Source organism: Neovison vison, chromosome 1, assembly GCF_020171115.1.
Source record: "Neovison vison isolate M4711 chromosome 1, ASM_NN_V1, whole genome shotgun sequence".
In the NCBI taxonomy this organism is placed as follows: Eukaryota; Metazoa; Chordata; class Mammalia; order Carnivora; family Mustelidae; genus Neogale; species Neogale vison.
In genome coordinates this window covers 52,841,421-52,861,792 of record NC_058091.1, presented here as the reverse complement: position 1 = coordinate 52,861,792, position 20,372 = coordinate 52,841,421, and the positions used below count along the sequence as shown (strand labels likewise).

At 35.0% G+C, this 20,372-nt stretch overlaps 1 protein-coding gene across 6 annotated transcripts in view; it reads left to right on the top strand.

Moving 5' to 3' along the window:
- The window catches only part of SENP6 (SUMO specific peptidase 6), a 127,025-nt gene that overhangs the window by 85,882 nt on the left and 20,771 nt on the right, over window positions 1-20,372 (top strand). For all 6 annotated transcript variants that reach the window (XM_044246978.1, XM_044246975.1, XM_044246970.1 and 3 more), the window contains 6 exons: window positions 2,120-2,290; window positions 9,016-9,049; window positions 9,445-9,639; window positions 10,656-10,882; window positions 12,183-12,292; window positions 12,447-12,563. In XM_044246978.1, coding sequence (XP_044102913.1) covers window positions 2,120-2,290; window positions 9,016-9,049; window positions 9,445-9,639; window positions 10,656-10,882; window positions 12,183-12,292; window positions 12,447-12,563 — 854 coding nt within the window. The remainder of the gene's footprint in view (window positions 1-2,119; window positions 2,291-9,015; window positions 9,050-9,444; window positions 9,640-10,655; window positions 10,883-12,182; window positions 12,293-12,446; window positions 12,564-20,372) is intronic.

Sequence of the window (20,372 nt, the reverse complement as noted above, 5' to 3'; positions counted from 1 at the left end):
AACAAATGCAAACACAATCTTGTTTATTAATATGGAAATGGCTGAAGAAATTGTGGTCTATCTGTACTGTAGAGTGTTATGCAGCCATTGGCTAAGAATTAGAGCGGTATAAATGACTTTTAGGATTTCTATGTGGTATTGGTGGGTAGGAATACCAAGTTACAGAAATATATGCATATTTTCTTATTTTCATAAAAACTTAAAAAAATACTTTTATGTTAAAAGAAATTACATATGTGTATACATATATCCGGAATTGTTACCAGTATAAAAATATGGAAACATACATTTGGTTGTTAAGATGGAAAACAAATGAAAACAAAGTATCTATAATGATATAATGATGATAGAAGAATATGAATTGCTGTTTTTAATATAATTTTGGGAATGCCTTTTCAAGCATTTTAGCCAAGCAAAAATAGTAAATGAAGAGATGAATATATTTTATTGAATGGAAAGTACAGAACAGTTTACCAAAACACCAAAACTGAATTTGATAGATGATGAAGTGTTGAAAATGAAATTAAAATATGTTTTGTTAACTGTCAGATTGTTGATAATTTTTAAGTATATAATAGTGTTCATTTTGGTTAGTGTTTGAGAAATGGAAAAGTTGAGTGTGTAAATTGGTACAGCTATGTTGGAAGGCAATTTGGCAATATGTACATACACCATGATTCAGCTGCAAAAATGCTTGGAGAATAGTGTGTCATGGGGTAAGGTCAGAGAGAACTCACATGTCCAGTCTTAGGGGGGTTCAATTAAATAATAGATTTCCATATGATGGAATGTGTGGGTGAACAGCTTTCAGACTGGCACACTGAACGATAAGGGATCTTGAATGCTCTTTTAGAGGCTTCTTGGGAGGATATGGACCACTCTCTTCTAGACTCAGTCTCCACTTTGGATTCAACCGGAGCAGCTCTTAAATTATGTGTTTATTATTTACCTAAATAACATTTCATTTGGAGAAATAATTCTGAAACTAAAGAAAAAAGCTTTTAAACCTCAGAAGGTTTCTATTAATAATTTGGGAAAATATTCATGATTAATCTGTTAATAAGCCTGAAAAAGCAGTTTGCAGTAATGTGTGTGTGTGTGTGTGTGTGTGTGTGTGTGTTTTGTTTTGTTTTAATACGTGTTTTATGTCATACATCATAGAATGTCTCTAGGGGGACAGTGCGAGAATAATGTCTATCTCTATGCAGGAGATTTTTTTTTCTTGCTTTCTATCAAGACCATGTTTTAGTCTTATGATAATAAAATTTTTATCATAACTTCAGTACCATTAAATTATACACTCAAAATAATTTATTATGATATTTTGCATGTGGAAGTGACTGGAACATAACAGATATACTTTAACATTTTCAAATATATAAAGAAGAATCTTTTTGTAAATAACCATTCCCCTAAATACCTGTTTTCTAAGAATTGCTGATTTAGGGATGCCTGGATGGCTTAGTCACTTAAGGGGCTGCCTTCTCAGCCCCCCTGCATCAGGCTTCCTGCTCAGCTGGGAGTCTGCTTTTCCCTCTCCCTCTGCCCTTGCTCCCACACCCCGCCCCATTTGTGGTCTCTTTTGCTCTCACCTGTCTCTCAAATAAATAAATAAAATCTTACCCAAAAAATTGCTGATTTAATCCAAACATTATAACCCTGCACTACCACTATTACTAGCCAGCTTTTTTTTATCTAACATTTTACTGTGCATGAAGAACTGTGCTAAGCTGCTTGTATGCATTACCTCATTTGAATAGATGCTCTTAATATTTTACAGTTTAGGAAATCAAACCTTAAGGAGTTACTATTGTTTTAAAAGTCAGATAATTAAAAGATGGTATAGCTATGATTTGAACCTAGGCAGTCTGATTCCCAAATTACCATTTCTCAGTGCTGTGCTCCTAATGGAATTTCATGTAATGACTAGGTAAGGTATAGCTGAACAAAATAGGAATGATTTCCTTTATGTGAAATTAATAAATATTTATTCCCCTGTTGAAGTAAAATCTTTTGATAATTACATTTTTTATGTTGCATCTTCTTTGCATATGTGTACTTAGTTTTGCAGCCTTGTTTTAGTTGCTTAATTAAGTGAAAACGTTTTTTTCTTTTTCAGTTTGGTAATTCTATTGTCAACACACCTCTAAAACGTCGTAAAGTGACATCTCAAGAAACTTTAGTTGATCCTGTATCTTTAAGCTGCCAAAGTTCCTTTGACAGTGTCATTTTAAACTGTCGAAGTATACGAGTAGGAACACTCTTCCGGCTATTAATAGAGCCTGTAATTGTAAGTACATTCTTAAGCTTTTTACTGTACCAATTATGAGATTCAAAATTCCATAGCTAAGGCTTAATATAATATTTTAAAATTTGTAAATTAAAATCTTTAACTTAATAGGATATTAAAAATTATTTTGTTAAGATTTCAAATTGCTTTAAGAGAATATAGACAAGTATAAGCAGCTCCTCACAATAAAAGTCAATGGGTAAAAACTTAATAATGTAATGTTCAAGGTAGTACATACTCATCACAGAAAGATAATTATTCTCACTAAGTTAGAAAACCAGTATGTTACTGTTTTATTCTCATGCCAGCTCACTCCATGAAAAGAGTATTTCTTTCTTTCTTTCTTTTTTTTTTTTTTTTTTTAAGATTTTATTTATTTATTTGACAGAGAGAGAGAGGGACCCTGAGAGAGGGAACACAAGTAGGGGGAGAGGGGGAGGGAGAAGCAGGCTTCTTGCTGAGCAGGGAGCCTGACGCCATAGCTTGATCCCAGGACCCTGGGATCATGACCTTAGCTGAAGACAGATGCTTAATGACTGAGCCACCCAAGCGCCCCGAAAAGAGTATTTTAAAGAACAATAATGAGAGAAAGAAGGATCCAAAAGCTTTTGGGGCTGCCAAAAAATGTCTTACGGCATTAAGAGTCTTAGAAGTAGATTATTGGAATACATTGCCACCAGAGAGACATTGTGCTTTTGGACTAGTTTGGTGTCCATGAAGCCCAAAGGACTTGTCATACCTGTTAATTCTGCTGCCACCAGTCTAATTCAAATACATATATTCTATTTGAAATTTTAATACATAACATTTAACCAGCATTAACCAGCCTTTTTAGTCATTTTCCTTTTTTCCAATGTATTCTACACATTATTGGTGGATTAATCTTCCTATAGTACTGCACTTAGTTTGTAAATTTTATTTTATAATGACTTAACTTTGTGTCCCCAAATACCTGTTTTCATCTATTCTTTCAAACCCAATCCCCTAGTATTATTTCTTTTTCTTTTCCTTTTCCTTTTTTTTTTTTTTTTTTTAAAGATTTTTAAAAATTTATTTGACAGAGATCACAAGTAGGCAGAGAGGCAGGCAGAGAGAGAGGAAGGGAAGCAGGCTCCTGGCTGAGCAGAGAGCCCGATGCAGGACTGCAATCATGACCTGAGCCAAAGGCAGAGGCTTTAACCCACTGACCCACCCAGGTGCCCCCCAGTATTATTTCTTATACATAAAGCAGAGTCTTTAAGAACATATATTGTATTATATATGGAAAGTTATAAGGTAGCTTTATTATTATTTAAATTATGGTAAGTAGTAGTTATTTATTTTCTAGGAGTCATAATTTCGGGATACAATCTGATCGAAGGAAGAAAAAGACCTATAAGTTAGTATAGGAGAAAATGAACTATGGACCTGATCTCTTACTTAGAGCAAGCTGTATGGGAAACCCGATTTTTTTTTTTTTTAAGTCATTAACTCCAGCTTCTCAGCATTAAAAAAAGTACTCCAGAGATTTAAAGCAAATTACATATAGACTACACTATCCAGTACCCATGTATGTTGTAACATACATCAAGCTTGTCAGGGATTTATGAAATTTGTTTTTGTTACAAGTCTTTATATTATAGATTATCTTTCCTGGTTTCTGTCCATCAACAAAAATATCATTCTAAGTCAAAATACCTCAAAAATTCTCAGGGATGGGGCACCTGGGTGGCTCAGTGGGTTAAGCCGCTGCCTTCAGCTCAGGTCATGATCTCAGGGTCCTGGAATCGAGTCCCGCATTGGGCTCTCTGCTCAGCAGGGAGCCTGCTTCCTCCTCTCTCTCTCTCTGCCTGCCCCTCTGCCTACTTGTGATCTCTCTCTGTCAAATAAATAAATAAAATCTTTAAAAAAAAAAAAAATTCTCAGGGATACCCGGTATGTTTTATGGCTTTTCCCCACATTAACACTGTTATTCAGAACTTTCCAATATCATAAAGTTTTGCTGATAATTTAGACATTTAGTTGAAAGTTGCATTTTTAGTCTTAAGGCTACGTAACAAGAACTGCACTGGGGCGCCTGGCTGGCTCAGTTTGTAGAACATGTGACACTTGATCTAGGATTTGAGGTCTTCTCTCCACGCATCTTAGAGATCGCTTAAAAAAACAAACAAAAAAACTACATTAAAATTGGAGTGAAAAGTTTTTTACATGAAAGTTGCATGTTAGGTTATATATGATCTAGTGAAGGGAACTAACTTCATGAATTTATTTTAAGAAATAAAAGACAAGGGATGCCTGGGTGGCTAAATGGGTTAAAGCCTCTGCCTTCGGCTCTGGTTGTGATCCCAGGGTCCTGGGATCAAGCCGCACATCAGGCTCTCTGCTCTTCCGGGAATCTGCTTCCCCCTCTCTTTCTGCCTGCCTCTCTGCCTACTTGTGAACTCTATCTTTGTCAAATAAGTAAATAAAATTTTTTTAATAAAATCTTAGAAAACAAAATTTTTTTTAATTTTAAAAAATAAAGGCAGTACATATAATATAAAATGTGTTCATACAGGGTTGGTTTTTTTTTTTAAATGCTAAGTGAAATATCTCAGCCAATAAGTAGTTGTGTTTATAATGTGGAATATTGTAATCTGTGGTATTAATTTCCTTGTACCATGGAATTGTTCCAGAGAACATTCATTGATGAAGTATAATTAATTTGTAATTTCTTCAGATAACGTATTAAAAATAAAGATGATTTGGGGCACCTGGGTAGCTAGCCACTTAAGCATCAATTCTTCATTTTGGCCCAGGTCATGATCTCAGGGTCATGGGATTGAGCCCTGCATCAAGCTCCAAGCTGGGCATGGAACCTGCTTTGAATTCTCTACCCTCCCCTGCCACACCTCTCTTCACTCTCTTTCTCTAAAAAAAAATTTTTTTAAGTAAAAGATGAGGGACATCTGGGTGGCTCAGTTGTTAAGCATCTGCCTTTGACGCAGGTCATGATCCCAGAGTCTTGGGATCCATACCTGCATTGGGCTCCCTGCTCAGCAGGAAGCCCTGCTTCTCCCTCTCTCACTCCCTCTGCTTGTGTTCCCTTCTTGTTGTGTTTCTGTCTATAAAATAAATAAAATCTTTTAAAAAAATTAAAGATGATTTGACATTTTTTTCTTGAATATAACTTCCTTAGGTTTTATAATGAAATGATTTACCTGCCATGTCATCGTTATTCTCAGATTTTAAATGTTTTATTGTTTTATGTACTTTATCAAATCTCATTTATTATTGGGTAGTTTAATTATTTTAAATTCATTCATTGGAAGAATTGGTACTATCTAGAAGTGCCAATTTTAAATCTTTTTATTGTGTTTTTATTCTTTTTTTTAAAGATTTATTTGAGAGGGACAGAGAGCATAAGCGGGGAAGGAGGAGAAGCAGAGGGAAAGGGAGAAGCAGAGTCCCCAATGAACAGGGAGCCCAATGGCAGGCTCGATTCCAGGACTCTGGGATCATGATGTGAGTCAAAGGCAAGCATTTAAGTCACCCAGGTGCCCCTGTTATGCTATGTTATATTGTTTTATTCTTAAGTAAGCTCTCTATACACATTGTGGGCTGTACTTAGGACCCTGAGGTCAAGAGTCACATACTCTACCAAGTGAGCTAGCCAATTTTATTTTAAAAGTAGTGCCTTTAAATGTAAATACTTTGTTTTACAGGGAAATTGCTTACATTATTAGGAATACCCTATAAACTCAAATATAATTCAATTCCTCATTTTTCCACTGAGAAAATTGAGAAGATCTAAAATGAAGGTTTCACCTAACTTAAATTTAGAACTTCTTGGAGATGATGGTGAAGTAGCTTAGTGTCTACTTATAATTTAGTTACATACAAATTTTTACATGACAGATATTTAGACATGCTTCTTTTTCTTTTTACATCTCATATGCCAGTGTTATTTAAATGCTTCCATTTTAGTGTTTATGTCATCCTTATTGCTGCTTTTTGAGTCATCTGACATAATTTTTAAAGCATATAACTTCATACATAGCTTCCATGTATGTTGGAATGTTCCCAAGCTGCAAGTTAGGTGTCCCCATTTAACATACTATCTTCAGACAGGTTTTAGAAGGTATGTTTTGTGACATGCTAGACTTTGCAGTTGTAATAATTACTAAATTTATTTCATATTTCTTTGCTTTCTTTTTCTACATTGTGAAAATTTTTAAACAGAAGAGTTGAAATAATGCTCCTAAAACTCCCAGCTAGATTCTGCCTTTAGCATTTTACTAAATTTGCTTTTCATGTATCTGTTAATCTTTCCATATATCAATCCAACTTACTTATTTTTAAGTAGGCTCCACACCCAGTGTTGATCTTGAACTCACAACCGTGAGGTCCAAGAGTTGCATGCTCTACCAAATGAGCCAGGCCAGTTATGTCCAAAGTCTAGAGTGTTCAGTTAATTAGTTAATTTTTAAATTTCAGTGAACATATAGTGCAATATTAGTTTCTGAAGTAGAGTTCAGTGATTCATCACTTACATAAAACACCCAGTGCTCATCACAAGCCCTTTTTAATACCTATCTCCTATCTAGCACATCTCCCACCAACCTCCCTCCATCAATACTCAGTTTGTTCTCTATTGTTAAGAGTCTTTTGTGGTGGGTTGCCTGGTTGGCTCAGTCAGCTAAGCGTCTGCCTTCTGCTGGGGTTGTGATCCTGGGGTCTTTGGATCGATCCCCATGTTGGGCTCCCTGTTCAGCAGGGAGTCTGTTTTCCATCTCCCTCCTCTTCTTCCTCGCCTCATGATGTCTCTCTCTCAGATAAATAAAATCTTAAAAAAAAAAAAAAAAAGTTTCCTGTGGTTTGGGGGCACCTGGCTGGCTCAGTTGATTAAGCATCCGATTTCAGATTTCGTATCAGGTCATGATTTCAGGGTTGTGGGTGTGGAGCCTGCTTAAGATTCTTAAGATTCTTTCTCTTTCCTTCTGCCTCTATTACCCCTCTCATTCTCGCTCTTTTAAAAAAAAGTTTCTTTATGGTTTGTTTCCCTGTCCTTTTTTTTCTTTTCCCCCTTCCCATATATTTATCTGTTTTCTTCTTTAATTCCATGGGAGTGAGTCATAGGGTTATTTATCTTTCTCTGACTTATTTCACGTAGCATAATACACTCTAGCTCTATCCACGTCATTGCAAATGGCCTCCAATTTATTTTTAAATGCATTTTGAAATTCTTGTCTATGTTTTCATTCTCTTAACACACACAGTGAGTATTAATTCGGGATGTAGTGGGCTTAATATGTCTTCTGGATGTTAAAAATCTAGTTAGAAAATCACCTTTTAGGGGCACTTGGGTGGCTCATTCAGTTAAGCGGCTGCCTTCGGCTCAGGTCATGATCCCAGCATTCTGGGATCGAGCCCTACATCCCCCACATTGGGCTCCCTGCTCAACGGGGAACCTGCTTCCCCCTCTCCTCCAGCTAGTGCTCTCTATCACTATCTCTGTCTCTCACTCTTAAATAGATAAAATATTTAAAAATCACCTTTTAGACTACCAATAATAACTGATTGAGGCAAGATATCCAGTGGATTCTAAAGCCATTAGCAGAAAGGTTATTAGGGAACAGGATATTCATAAGCTTTCAAGTATCTCTCCACAGATTACTATTCAATTACTAAGAGAAAAGTACATCTTAACAGCGGAAAGACAAATCACTTGTCTTTGCCAAGTGATTAAGTTTGTATCAGTAATGGGACAGCCTGACATCATATCCCTTCCAGTATGATGTAGTAGGAGGTACAAAACATCACCTGTATGCTGTATTAGGTGGAAATGTGTGGCCTGAATTTTACAATGAGGCAACACAAGTTCAAGATGTTGTATATTTTGCAGAACCTAGCCTGGATTCTTCAAAGGTCATGTTATGAAGAACAGAAGAAGGCATATTTCTGGTCCTGACAGGGGTAGACAAAAGAGACAAATGTAACCTTGACAGAATCATGGATACAATAAAAGGGATGCTTGGGTGGTTCAGTCAGTTAAGCATCTGAATTTGGCTCAGGCCATGATCCCAGGGTCTGGGGATTGAGCCCCTTGTTGGGCTCCCTGCTCAGTGGGGAGCCTGCTTCTCCCTCTCCTGCTCCTACTGCTTATGCTCTGTATGTCAGTTAAATAAATAAAATCTTAAAGTAAAATAAAACACAATAAAGAACAATTTTGAATAACTGGGAAAGTTTGAATAAGAAGTATATATTGTATAGAGTTAATCTTGGTTTTCTTAGGTGTGGTAATGCTGTCTTGGTTGTGTAGGAGAATGTCATTCTTGGAAGATAGATGCTGAAGGATTTGGGGTTGGAATATCATGATGTCCTCTGCTTGTTTTATTCTGGTTTAACAAAGGGAGGTGTGTATGTACATAGAGTAATGGGGAGTAGGTGTGGCAAAATTTTAATAGTTAGTGAATCTAGGTAAGGAGTATTCAGGATTTTGTTGTAATTTTCAGGCAACATCTCTTTGAAGTTCTAAGAAATAAACCGATAATGTAAGAAATGTTCTAAGTGCTTGAATAAAAAGGTGAAACTTGCCTTTCTGAAAGATAATTTGGCATGGAGGGGGAATACCTCATATTTAAGTACATGGTAGATGGTTTCATTTTTTTGCCCTCTGTAGCCTCTCAAATAATGTGTCATTTAGGGTATTTGTAGCAAAATCTTCGTAAGTCTATGACTGGTACTAATTTATCTTATTTTTTTAGTTTTGTTTAGATTTTATCAAGATACAGCTAGAAGGTAAGTTGTTTTATGTCTTTTTACTCACTAAAGCTTTATTTACAATAAAACACTTTGCAGGAATAAAATATTAAATGATATTCATAGAGTTCATGAAGATGATTCATTATTACATATTAACAAAGGGCTTGTATTTTAATGGTGTAATTTTTATTTTGTAACATCATAAAACCTGTGTTTAATTTTATAAGTATACTTCTTTAGAATCCTCTTCATTTGGAAAACATGTAGAAGCTTCTTTAAGATAGTTCTAAAGATTTTTCATTTCTCACGACTCAATATTTTTAGAGCGTAGCAAATATGTGGTTAACTTTAAATTTGTGTTTCCTTACAGTTTTCTCCATTCATGATTTTAAGAATTGATTCCTTTTCTAATTTCATTTATTTTTCCCCAGAACCAGAAAATGAGCCTGTAGGGATTACTTTAAATACCTCTGATCTAACTAAATGTGAATGGTGTAATGTCCGAAAATTACCAGTTGTGTTTCTTCAGACAATACCAGCAGTTTATCAAAAGCTGAGCATGCAACTGCAAATGAATATGGAGGATAAAGTTTGGAATGATTCTAAGGGAACAAATAAATTAACAAGTAAGTTTTGTAGAACACCTTTTAATAATACAGTGCATTGTATAGCACAGTGTGAGTGTGCTTTAATAGATGCCTTAGATGTGTATTATCTACAGTCCTTAACAGTGATCTTGTAAGAATAATTATGTATCTATATTTATATACATATAATATAATATAATATAATTACCATTTTATAAATGAGGGGAAAAGCCCACATAAAGTGGAATTTCTAAAGGTGAAACCCAGGTATACCCATTCAGAAAGTTTTCAAAATGGGTTAAAACTCAAAAAAGGTTTGCATTCCTTATTTTAACACTGTAATCTGAGTAAAAATGAAAATATTTAATGCACTGGTAGGAGTACTAAGTGTAAATCAACCATATAATTCTAGATCCTTGAAACATCTTCAATAGGAAGTTTGCTGGCTCCTGTAATAAGTCTCCATCCTCTGCAATAATAGATGGGAGTTCTCCAAATTGCTTCCCTTCGCTTCTAATGTTTATGACATAGCATGACTAATTGTAAAGTAAATACTTTTCAGCAGTAATTGCTGCTTTAGCTTAATGATGAATAAATGGTAGCTGCAAGACTCGGTACATTAGTGAACAATAGTTTTTATTTGTTTGTTTATTTGTTTTCAGTTAAGTTCTCTAGAGCTATTAATAAACCTGGCAGTTTCTTATTTGTGTTTGACAAAAATGTTAATTGAAATATACTTAAAACTATATATGGATCTTATTAGATGAAATGTATTAGTTACATCCATGAATAGATTTGTTCTTAAGTTTGCTGCTAGGGTAATATATTCTGGCTCCTTTTTCTTAATAACTTTTAGGTGACATTGTTAGGTGACACTGTCACTGGTCTTTATTCCAGTATTTGTTACATAGCCACTGTATATCAAACAGTAATTTGAACATTTACACCAGATTTCTGGTGATACCCTTGGAAACAAGTAGTTGTTACTCTTTTTCTAATGTTTATTTGCCCTTTTTTTTTCTTTTATACTTAAAGTTATATTGTTTTCTTTTCAGATTTGGAAGAACAGTACATAATCTTAATTTTTCAAAATGGCCTTGATCCTCAGGCAAATATGGTATTTGAAAGTATCATTACTGACATTGGCATAAAGAATAATGTGTCCAATTTTTTTGCGAAAATTCCCTTTGAAGAAGCCAATAGCAGACTTGTTGCCTGTACAAGAACCTATGAAGAGAGCATCAAAGGAAGTTGTATGCAAAAAGAAAACAAAATTAAAAATGTAATTATGTTTTTTAGTTTTTTAAATAATGGGTAGCTTTAAAGTGAAATATGTTTCATTATCATACTGCTCATTTTGGAGTTAGATCTTTTTAATTCCATTTCAGAATCATTTGCTTTTATATGTGATTTGTAAACTATGTGTCAAAACATTAATGGCGGGTAGGTGACTTGTGACACATACAGTTCTTTGTATAAGTTTCAGAAGCAGTGTTAGTTCCTTTCCATACTGTATTCTTACCTTTTAATCTTTTCTTTCTCTCTCATCCTTTTTTCTCCACCCCCAACCCCCACTCTGAACATATACTGCTATATTCAAATTGATTGTTACTCTTAAATTTGGTAGTAGTTCCCAGTGATGCCGTTGACTTCAATACAGATAAAGGAATTTTGGTCCTTGATGTACATTTATATGTAACATGTGCATACATGGTTGACAAAGAATACATGCCATTTGATTGTGACTATCAACATATGTATCCATTTCTAGAATAATTAATCGTATAGTGTGTAACTCTGAAGCCAAAAGCTGTGTACTCTTATAACACAGAGTACAACATTAAATAACACAAATTTGTCCCCTAACCAAGCAACTGAATTTTACTGACTTAATTTATTAGAAGTACTTAAAATCTTTCATCCTGCCTAAAAATTGGAAATAGCGCTATCCAAGGCACAGTCTTGGTGAAGCTGAGCAAGGTCTCACCAGAGAAGAGCTATTTATACCGTTAGTGGGTTAACGAAAAGAACAGAAGAAAGGGGAACCATTACTCTTCTTTTGCAGAACTTGCCTCAAGAGGTTATTGATAAGGAAGAAAAGAGCAACTGAAGCCGTAACACAGCTGTGATAGAATAAAATTGAAGCAAGGTTCTTTCTTAAGGACGTCTTCATTATGGGGAACTAAAGCTCATTGGACTATATTCCCTGAGCCTCTGCTCTCATACCCCATGGATTGCCTAATCATTGAGCTTAGGAAGGGCTCCACTCCCAGAATCAGAAACCACTATATCCGTTCTTTGGATTTACAAATATAATTTCATTAGGATAGTAGAGATCATAGACAAATAGCAGTACACCATTGTTACAATAATTGGAAGAATATCACTGTTCTAGAAACTACACACCCAAAGAATATAGGCCCTGGTTTTGCCTGTTTCTAATTTTTAATTGTTAAAAATCATATATACTTTTAAAATTCACATTAAAAAAATTTTTTTAAAACTGTATTCTTGCCTTGTGCTTGCTTTTTTATTGAAAAATTTCCCAGTTGATTTTGTAAACTGATAATTTCCTTTACCAGGTGTCCCTTGAATCTAAAATACAACTTAAAAACAAGCAAGAATTCCAGTTTTTTGATGATGATGAAGAAACTGGAGAGAATCATACCATCTTCATGGGCCCTGTAGAAAAGTGAGAGTATTGATTTACGTTTGCGATGCTCTTAAATTTGTTTTCTTTTTTATTACATTTCAATTACGTACACACACACACACACACACACACATTTGCTCATTTGCTTGTGTTTTTTTTTTTTTTTTAACTTGTTTGTTTTATTTTGTTACAGGTTGATAGTATATCCACCACCTCCAGCTAAGGGAGGTATCTCTGTTACTAATGAGGACCTGCACTGTCTAAGTGAAGGAGAATTTTTAAATGATGTTATTATAGACTTTTATTTGAAGTAAGTTAATTTTCTACCTTCTTTAAGCTTATTTTTTAACATTCTGTAGTGTTTATCTTTGTTTTCTAGAATCAAAACTGTTTGGGTTTTGAATTCTATCACTGCAACTTATTGTGTGATGTTTGGGAAATTATTTAATGTCTCTACCTGTGTTTTCTCATAAAAAAGGTGAGAAGAGTAGTAACATCTAAAAGGGTATGAGAATTAAATAATACATGTAAAGCATTAAGAAAATACTTGGCCCATGCAGCATGTTCATAAATGCTAGCTTATTGTATTGTTATTGTTATACTATTTTAGGCCTTTAAAAAATTGTTAGTACTGTAGGTAATAAACTGTTGAGCAAGCACAAAAGTATGATTTTACTTGATATTTAGTGCCAGCTATGTACCACATACTGTGTTAGAAATTTATGGTCTTATAGGGAACACAAATATGGGATTAAACATTGACAGAAGTATTAACATGGTATAGATGCAGCAGCAAAACAGTGCTTCATTCTCTTTGGGGGTTGGAAAATAGAAGGGACCAAGTTTCTTTTCTGGAAGAGCTTACATCATGACCCAGGATACACATGCATATACATGTATGTGCAGTGTGTTTATACATGTATAAATTTGTATGTGTTTACTGGTTTGTGATATAAAATGAGTGTGTATATGAAACAAAACAATTATCAGTGTATCCAGCACTTGCCAGTATTTTCTAGTTTATTCAAATGTATTTCATAAAACTTTTTTTTTTTTAAGAACTGGTTGTTGAAAGCTGCTGAATTGACTTCAGAACCTACTAATGGTTGCAGCCAGCCATTTGGGGAAAAGAGTACATTGTTACAAAGAGTAAAAGGTTTTGATCAGAGATGTGGTATCATAATTGAGCTTTCCTTAAGATCATTTTGACAAGAATTATTGTTGATGTCTAGATGAGGGATGATTTAAGGAAATTTAATTAAGGTGATACAAGAAGCCTGATTAAGGGACACTGGGTGGCTCAGCTGGTTCCAACTCTTGATTTCAGCACAAGTCTTGATCTCAGAGCCGTAAGTTCAAGCCCCACCTTGGACTCCATGCTGAACATGGAGCCTACTTAAAAAAAAAAAAAAGTCTCTTTAAGGCATTTTAATTAGAGTGGAAAGGAAATAAATATTTTTTTAAGAGGTAGAGTTGTTTAGCAACTGAGTGAATGGATACCAAGAAGGAGAGGAATGGTTGGCAGGTAACTACTCCTAGCTTTCTGACTAGTGAGACCTGCAAAATGATTTTGTCACTGAGTGTGAAGCAATGAACAAAAACAACAGGTTTGTTGGAGGAAGGGATGAGTTTGCTTTTAGATGGTTGTGATACAACAAAAGGGACAGTGCCAATAAACAGCTGAGTATATGGTTCTGGAGGTCATTTGAGTTCTGGCCTGGAGACATATAGAATTAGGAGGCTTTATTTTGCAAGTGGTAGTTTAATTAATAGAATGGGTAAAATTGCTTAGGTAGAAATACAGAATGAGAAAAAGAGCTATAAAGGACAGAATCTCGAGAGTTAGGAAAGAAAGAGATTCTCATGAATAAATTCTGAAGGATTTGAGAGGTAAGAAGAGAAATCCATAGTTGGTTATGCCATGAAATGGAAGGGAGTTGAAAGCTTTAAAGGAGGATACATTAAGTGGGTTCTGTACAGCAGAGGTTAGGGCAGATAAAGGCTCAGAATAACTTTAAGGTCCCAGTGACCCTGAGCTAATACCAGTCAAATGTAGACCTGGACTTCTACCCTAGTCCCTGGGGGATAATGAGATACTCATTTCTCTCTGTCCAGCAGAGATGGTATCAGTGAAGGTCTAGTGGGGAGACTTCCATCCTTACTTGTAACACAGAGCCCCTCTGTCTCTCGTAATAGTGGCCTAGTAGAGAACCTGAACTTCCATCCCCACTGGCAGTAATGAGGTGGAGCCACTATACTACTAGAAGGTGGTGGTACCAGGGAAGCCTCTTAAAACAAAAAATTAAATAAGATCTAGAGTCCTGTAACATACTCAAAATGCCCATCTTTTGATCTAAAATTACTATTCTCACCAACAAGTAGATCTCAAATGGAATGAGAAAACACAATATAAATAGATAGTCAACACCAAGACAGTACAGATAATAGAATTATTAGAATTAGAATTATGACAGATTTTTAAGCATCCATTATTAAAATTCAGAGAAAAATTGTGAACATACATGAAAAAACTTACTTAAAATTGATATAAAGAAGAAAAAGTGGAAATTTTAGAACTAAAACTATAGTAACAAATAAAAGCTTCTATAAGCACAACAGAAAAATGGAGAGGACAGAGAATCAGTGATCTAGAAGATAGAACATATTACTAACTGCATCTTATTTATTTATGTATTTGAGGTGGGGAGGGACAGGGAGAGAGAGAGAGGGATAAAGAGAATCTCAAGCGGACTCCCCGCTGAGCACAGAGCCCAAGGTGGAGCTCCATGTCATGACCTGGAGATAATGCCCCGAGCCAAAATCAAAAGTAAGATGCTCAACTGACTGATCCACCCAGGTAGCCCTAATTACATTCAATTTAAATGCACTATTTAATAAAAAAATAAAAATAAAAAGAATAAAGGCACTATTTATGTCAGTTAGAAGACCAAGATCAGCTGTGCCTGGGTGGCTCAGTCATTAAGTGTCTGCTCAGGTCATGGGATTGATTCCTGCATTGGGCATCCTGCTCGGCGGGGAGCCTACGTCTCCCACTCCTCCTCTCCCTGTTTGTGTTCCCCCTCTCTCTCTATCAAATAAATAAATAAAATCTTTAAAAAAAAAAAAAAAGGAAAAAGACCAAGATCAGCAGAGTAGTGGACTAATTAAACACCGTAGCCCAACTATGTCCTGTCTACAAAAAAAGTAATTTCAACGATAATAATATATATAAGTTGAAAATAAAAGTCTGGTAAAAGATATGAAGCAGATATTAAAGCAAGAGTTAACTATATTGTTATCAGAAAAATAAACTTAAAAACAATAATTACTGGGGCTAGAGAGCCACCAAGAAGACTTAGCAATCCTAAATGGGTATATACCATACAACATAGCTACAAAATAGGTAGAGCTACAAAAAAGAACCAATCTAAAAAGAGAAACAGACAAATCCACAAATACAGCTAGAGACTTCAGTTCCCCTCTTAACAATTGATAGAACAACCAAACAAAATGGGCAAGGTCAACATCATCAACCAACTTCACTTTGGGGGTAATATTATATTCTATTTATGTTAATTATATCCCATTTTTTAGAAAGATTTTATTTATTCATTTGACAGAGATCACAAGTAGGCAGAGAGGCAGGCAGAGAGAGAGAGAGAGAGAGGAAGCAGGCTCTCCGAGGAGCAGAGAGCCCAACGCAGGGCTCCATCCCAGGACCCTGGGATCATGAACTGAGCCAAAGGCAGAGGCTTTAACCCACTGAGCCACCCAGGTGCCCCAATTATATACTGTTTTCAAAGGTATTATTTTTCCTTTTGAAGATTTGATAGTAATGGAATATGTTTCAGTACATTATAAAATGTATCACTGATTTGCTAGCAAGATAAACTGCCATAGGGGCGCCTGAGTGGCTCAGTCATTAAGCATCTGCCTTCAGCTCAGGTCATGATTCCAGGGTTCTGGGATCCAGCCCCACGTCGGACTCCCTGCTCAGCCTGCTTCTTCCTCTCTAACTTCCCCTGCTTATATTCCCTCTCTTGCTGTCTCTCTCTCCCTGCATCAAATAAATAAAATCTTTTTTTTTTTTTAAAAAGAGAAACTGCCATAGATTTCCATAGATTTTAAATGTTTAACTTTGCAGATGCTAGACTCTTCTGAAACCTAACACATACAAGAAAGAGTTTTTTGTTTTTTTTTTTAAAAGATTTTTTATTTATTTATTTGACAGAGCGAGATCACAAGCAGGCAGAGAGGCAGGCAGAGAGAGAGGAGGAAGCAGGCTCCCTGCTGAGCAGAGAGCCCGATGTGGGCCTCGATTTAAAGAGTTTTAAAAAAAAAATGAGTTCAGAGTTCTTCATAGCTAAGACAAAAAATGTTATCTCCTATCTATGGCCAACAAGTGTATGAAAGAATTTTCGGTATTATTCACCAGGGAAATAAAAGTCAAACCCACAAAGAGTTTGGAGATATATATATATAGATATATCGATATATATCTATAGATATAGATATATATCTATATATAGATAGATATAGATAGATCGATATAGATATGTATCTATAGAGATATCCCCATTTGGATAGCTACTATACAAAAGAAGTAAGAAAAGAAAATAAATGTTGCTAAAAAAGAAAAAAGAAGGAAAGAAAATAAGTGTTCTGAGAAAGTGGGCAAAATGGATTCTTTGTGCACTGTTGATGGGAATGTAAAATGGTTTAGCTATTAAGGGAAAAAGTATAGTGGCTCCTCAAAAATTAGAAATAGAACTACCCTGTGATCCAGCAGTCCTGCTTCTAGCTATATATCCAATAGAATTGAAAGTATGGTCTCAAAGAGATAATCAAACACCATACACCCATGTTCATAGTAGCCAAGAGGTGGAAGCCACTCACATGCCCATTGATGGATGAATGGATAAACAAAATGTGGTATATAAATACAGTGGAATATTAATCAGTTTTAATAAGGAAGGAAATCTGTCACATGCCTCAGTATGAATGAATCTGGGAGACATTATGTAAAGTGAAATAAGCCAGTCACAAAAACAAGTACTATATGATCCCACTTATATAAGATGTCTGAAATTATCATATTCATAGAAAAAGAAAATAAATGGTGGTCATCAAAAGCTGAGGGATGGGAGAAAAAGGAATTATTTAATGAGTATGGAGTTTCTGTTTTGTAAGATGGGGTTCTGGAAATCTGTTTCACAACCATGTGAATATACTTAACACTATTGAACTCTACACATAAAAATGGTTAAGAGTGGCAGGCCCCTAGCTGGCTTAGCTGGTGGAGCATGTGACTCTTGATCTTGGGGTTATGGGTTTGAGCCCCACATTGGGTGTAGAGATTATTTAAAAATTTTTTTTAAAAATGTTTAAGATTGGGAGTGCCGGGCTGGTACAGTCAGTGAAGCATGAGTCTTGGCCTCGGGGTTGTGGTTCAAGCCCCACTTTGGGTGTAGAGATTTAAAAATAAAATCTTTTTAAAAAATGGCTAAGATTGTAAATTTGGTGTTACGCATTTTTATCATAATTTTTTAAAAAGATTATCTCTTAATTCTAATGTATACTTCCTTAAGAAACCAAACATAAAGGCTTGAGTGTGCAGAACAGTACTGCTGTTGTTGGATGAAGTGTTCTGTGAATGTCAGTTTAGTCAAGTTATTTGGCTCATCTTTGTCCTTACTGATTTTATGCCTTCTTGTTCTATCAGTTATTGATAGTTATGTATACTTGAGAAGGTTATATAGAACAAGTATAACAAATATATATGAAAATTTATATATGAATTTATATATGAAAATTTATAAAACATATATAAACAAAACCCAAATATATATATATTATATATTATATAATATATATATATATATAGCACACGGGCACACACACACACACACTTGGATCTCGAAGTATAATGGGTTTGTCTGCTTTTCCTTTCGAATTCATTTTGCCTTATATATTTTGGATATTCTTAGGTGCATACAAGTTTATGTTTCTTGGAGAATCAACCCTTTGTCATTTGTAATGTTCCTCTATATCCTTGATAATGTCCTTGTTCTTAAGCCTCCTTTGTTCACAATGAATATAGTTACTATAGTTTTCTGTTGGTTTTTGTTTGCATGGTATGTATTTTTCATCCTTTTACTTTTAACTTACTTAATTTTTTATATTTAAAATAGTTTTTGGTTCTGAAAGCATATAATTGGATCTGAAAAATAAGTTGAATGCCTTATTTTGTTTACATTGTAGCCTATTGTATTTCATACTTATATCTTTACTTTTTACACTGTGATAGAAATTTTATAGTATTTTTGTATACTCTTGAAAGTCTTTACATTTTCGGGAGGCCCCTTGATATTACAGTAGCACTTCAAATAAAACTACATTAAAGTTACATTATCTAAAAGTTCTGCTCTTCAGTATTCCAAATGAAAAAGGAAACCTAACAAAATCCGTGGTTTTTTTAAAAATCTGCTTATAAGGTACCTGGATGGCTCAGTTGGTTGAGCATCAGCTCTTGATTTCTGCTCTGGTCGTGATCTCAGGGTCCTGAGATTGAGCCCCACATCAGACGCCTCACTCAGCACAGAATCTGTTCAGGAATTCCCTCTCTCTCTTTCTTCCCCCTACCTCCACTTGCACTTCAGTGCTTTCTCTTGCTCTAAAATAAAATAAATCTTAAAAAAAAATATGTTTATATTATAAATATATTTTTATTATAGGTCTCATGACATGCTTAGAAGTTAATTTAAAAAGAATCTTTCTTCTTAAACTTAAGTATATTAAAATAACTAATTCAACTGTTACTAGAACTGCGTGTTATTTTCTAACTCTTCAAGTAGGAAACAGACTTTTTCACTGTGACTTTCTTAAATACAGTATTGTATTAGTTCAAGGTGTATAATGGTATAATGGTTCAACGGTTCTATACATTACTCAGTGCTCATCAAAATAAAGGTACTCTTAATCCCTATTATCTAGTTCATCTATCTGCCTACCTACTTCTCTGGCAACCACCAGTTCTTAATATTTAATAGTAGAGGATGGGGGTGGTCTATTTTTCTCAAGGTTTGTCTTGTTTCTTAAATGCCACATGTGAATGAAATCATATGATATTTGTCTTTCTCTGACTTTCTTTACTTAGCATGTACCCTCTAGGTCCATCCATGTTGTTGCAGATGGCAAGATCTCATTCTTTTTTTTTAAATTTTTTTTTTAAGATTTTATTTATTTATTTGGCAGACAGAGACCACAAGTAGGCAGAGAGGCAGGCAGAGAGAGAGGGAGGAAGCAGGCTCCCTGATGAGCAGAGAGCCCGATTTGGGGCTCAATGCCAGCACCCTGGGATCATGACCTGAGCCAAAGGCAGAGGCTTTAACTCAGTGAGCCTCCCAGGCGCCCCAAGAGCTCATTCTTTTTGATGGCTGAGGAGCAATCCGTTTGTGTGTGTGTGTGTGTGTGTACACCACATTTTTATCCATTCACATATGACTAAACATTTGGATTGCTTCCCTGTCTTTGCTATTGTAGATAATGCTAGGATGAACATAGGGGTGCATATGTCTTTTCAATTGTTGTTTTCATTTTCTTTGGATAAATACCCAGTAGTGAAATTACTGGATCATAGAGTGTTCTGTTTTTAAGTTTTGAGGACCTCCTACTGTTTTTCCACAGTGTCTGCATCAACTTGCATTCTCACCAACAGTGCATGAAGGTTCCTTTTTCCTCCACATTTTTACCGGTACTTGTTGTTTCTTGTGTTTTTTTATTTTTATCATTCTGACAGGTATTAAGTGATGGTTTTTGTGGTTTTGATATGCATTTTCCCAATGATTAATGATGTTGAGCATCTTTTCATGTGTTTGTTGACCATCTGTATGTCCTTGGGAAAATGTCTCTTCATGTCTTCTGCCCATTAATTGATTTGGTTGGGGTTTTTGTTCTCTTTCTTTTTCATATTGAGTTGTATTAGTTCCTTATATATATTTTGGGTATTAACTGCTTATTGGATATATCATTTGCAGATACAGTATCTTCTCCCATTTAGTATGTTGCATTTTTATTTTGTTGATGGTTTTCTTCACTGTGTGAAACCTTTTTATTTTGG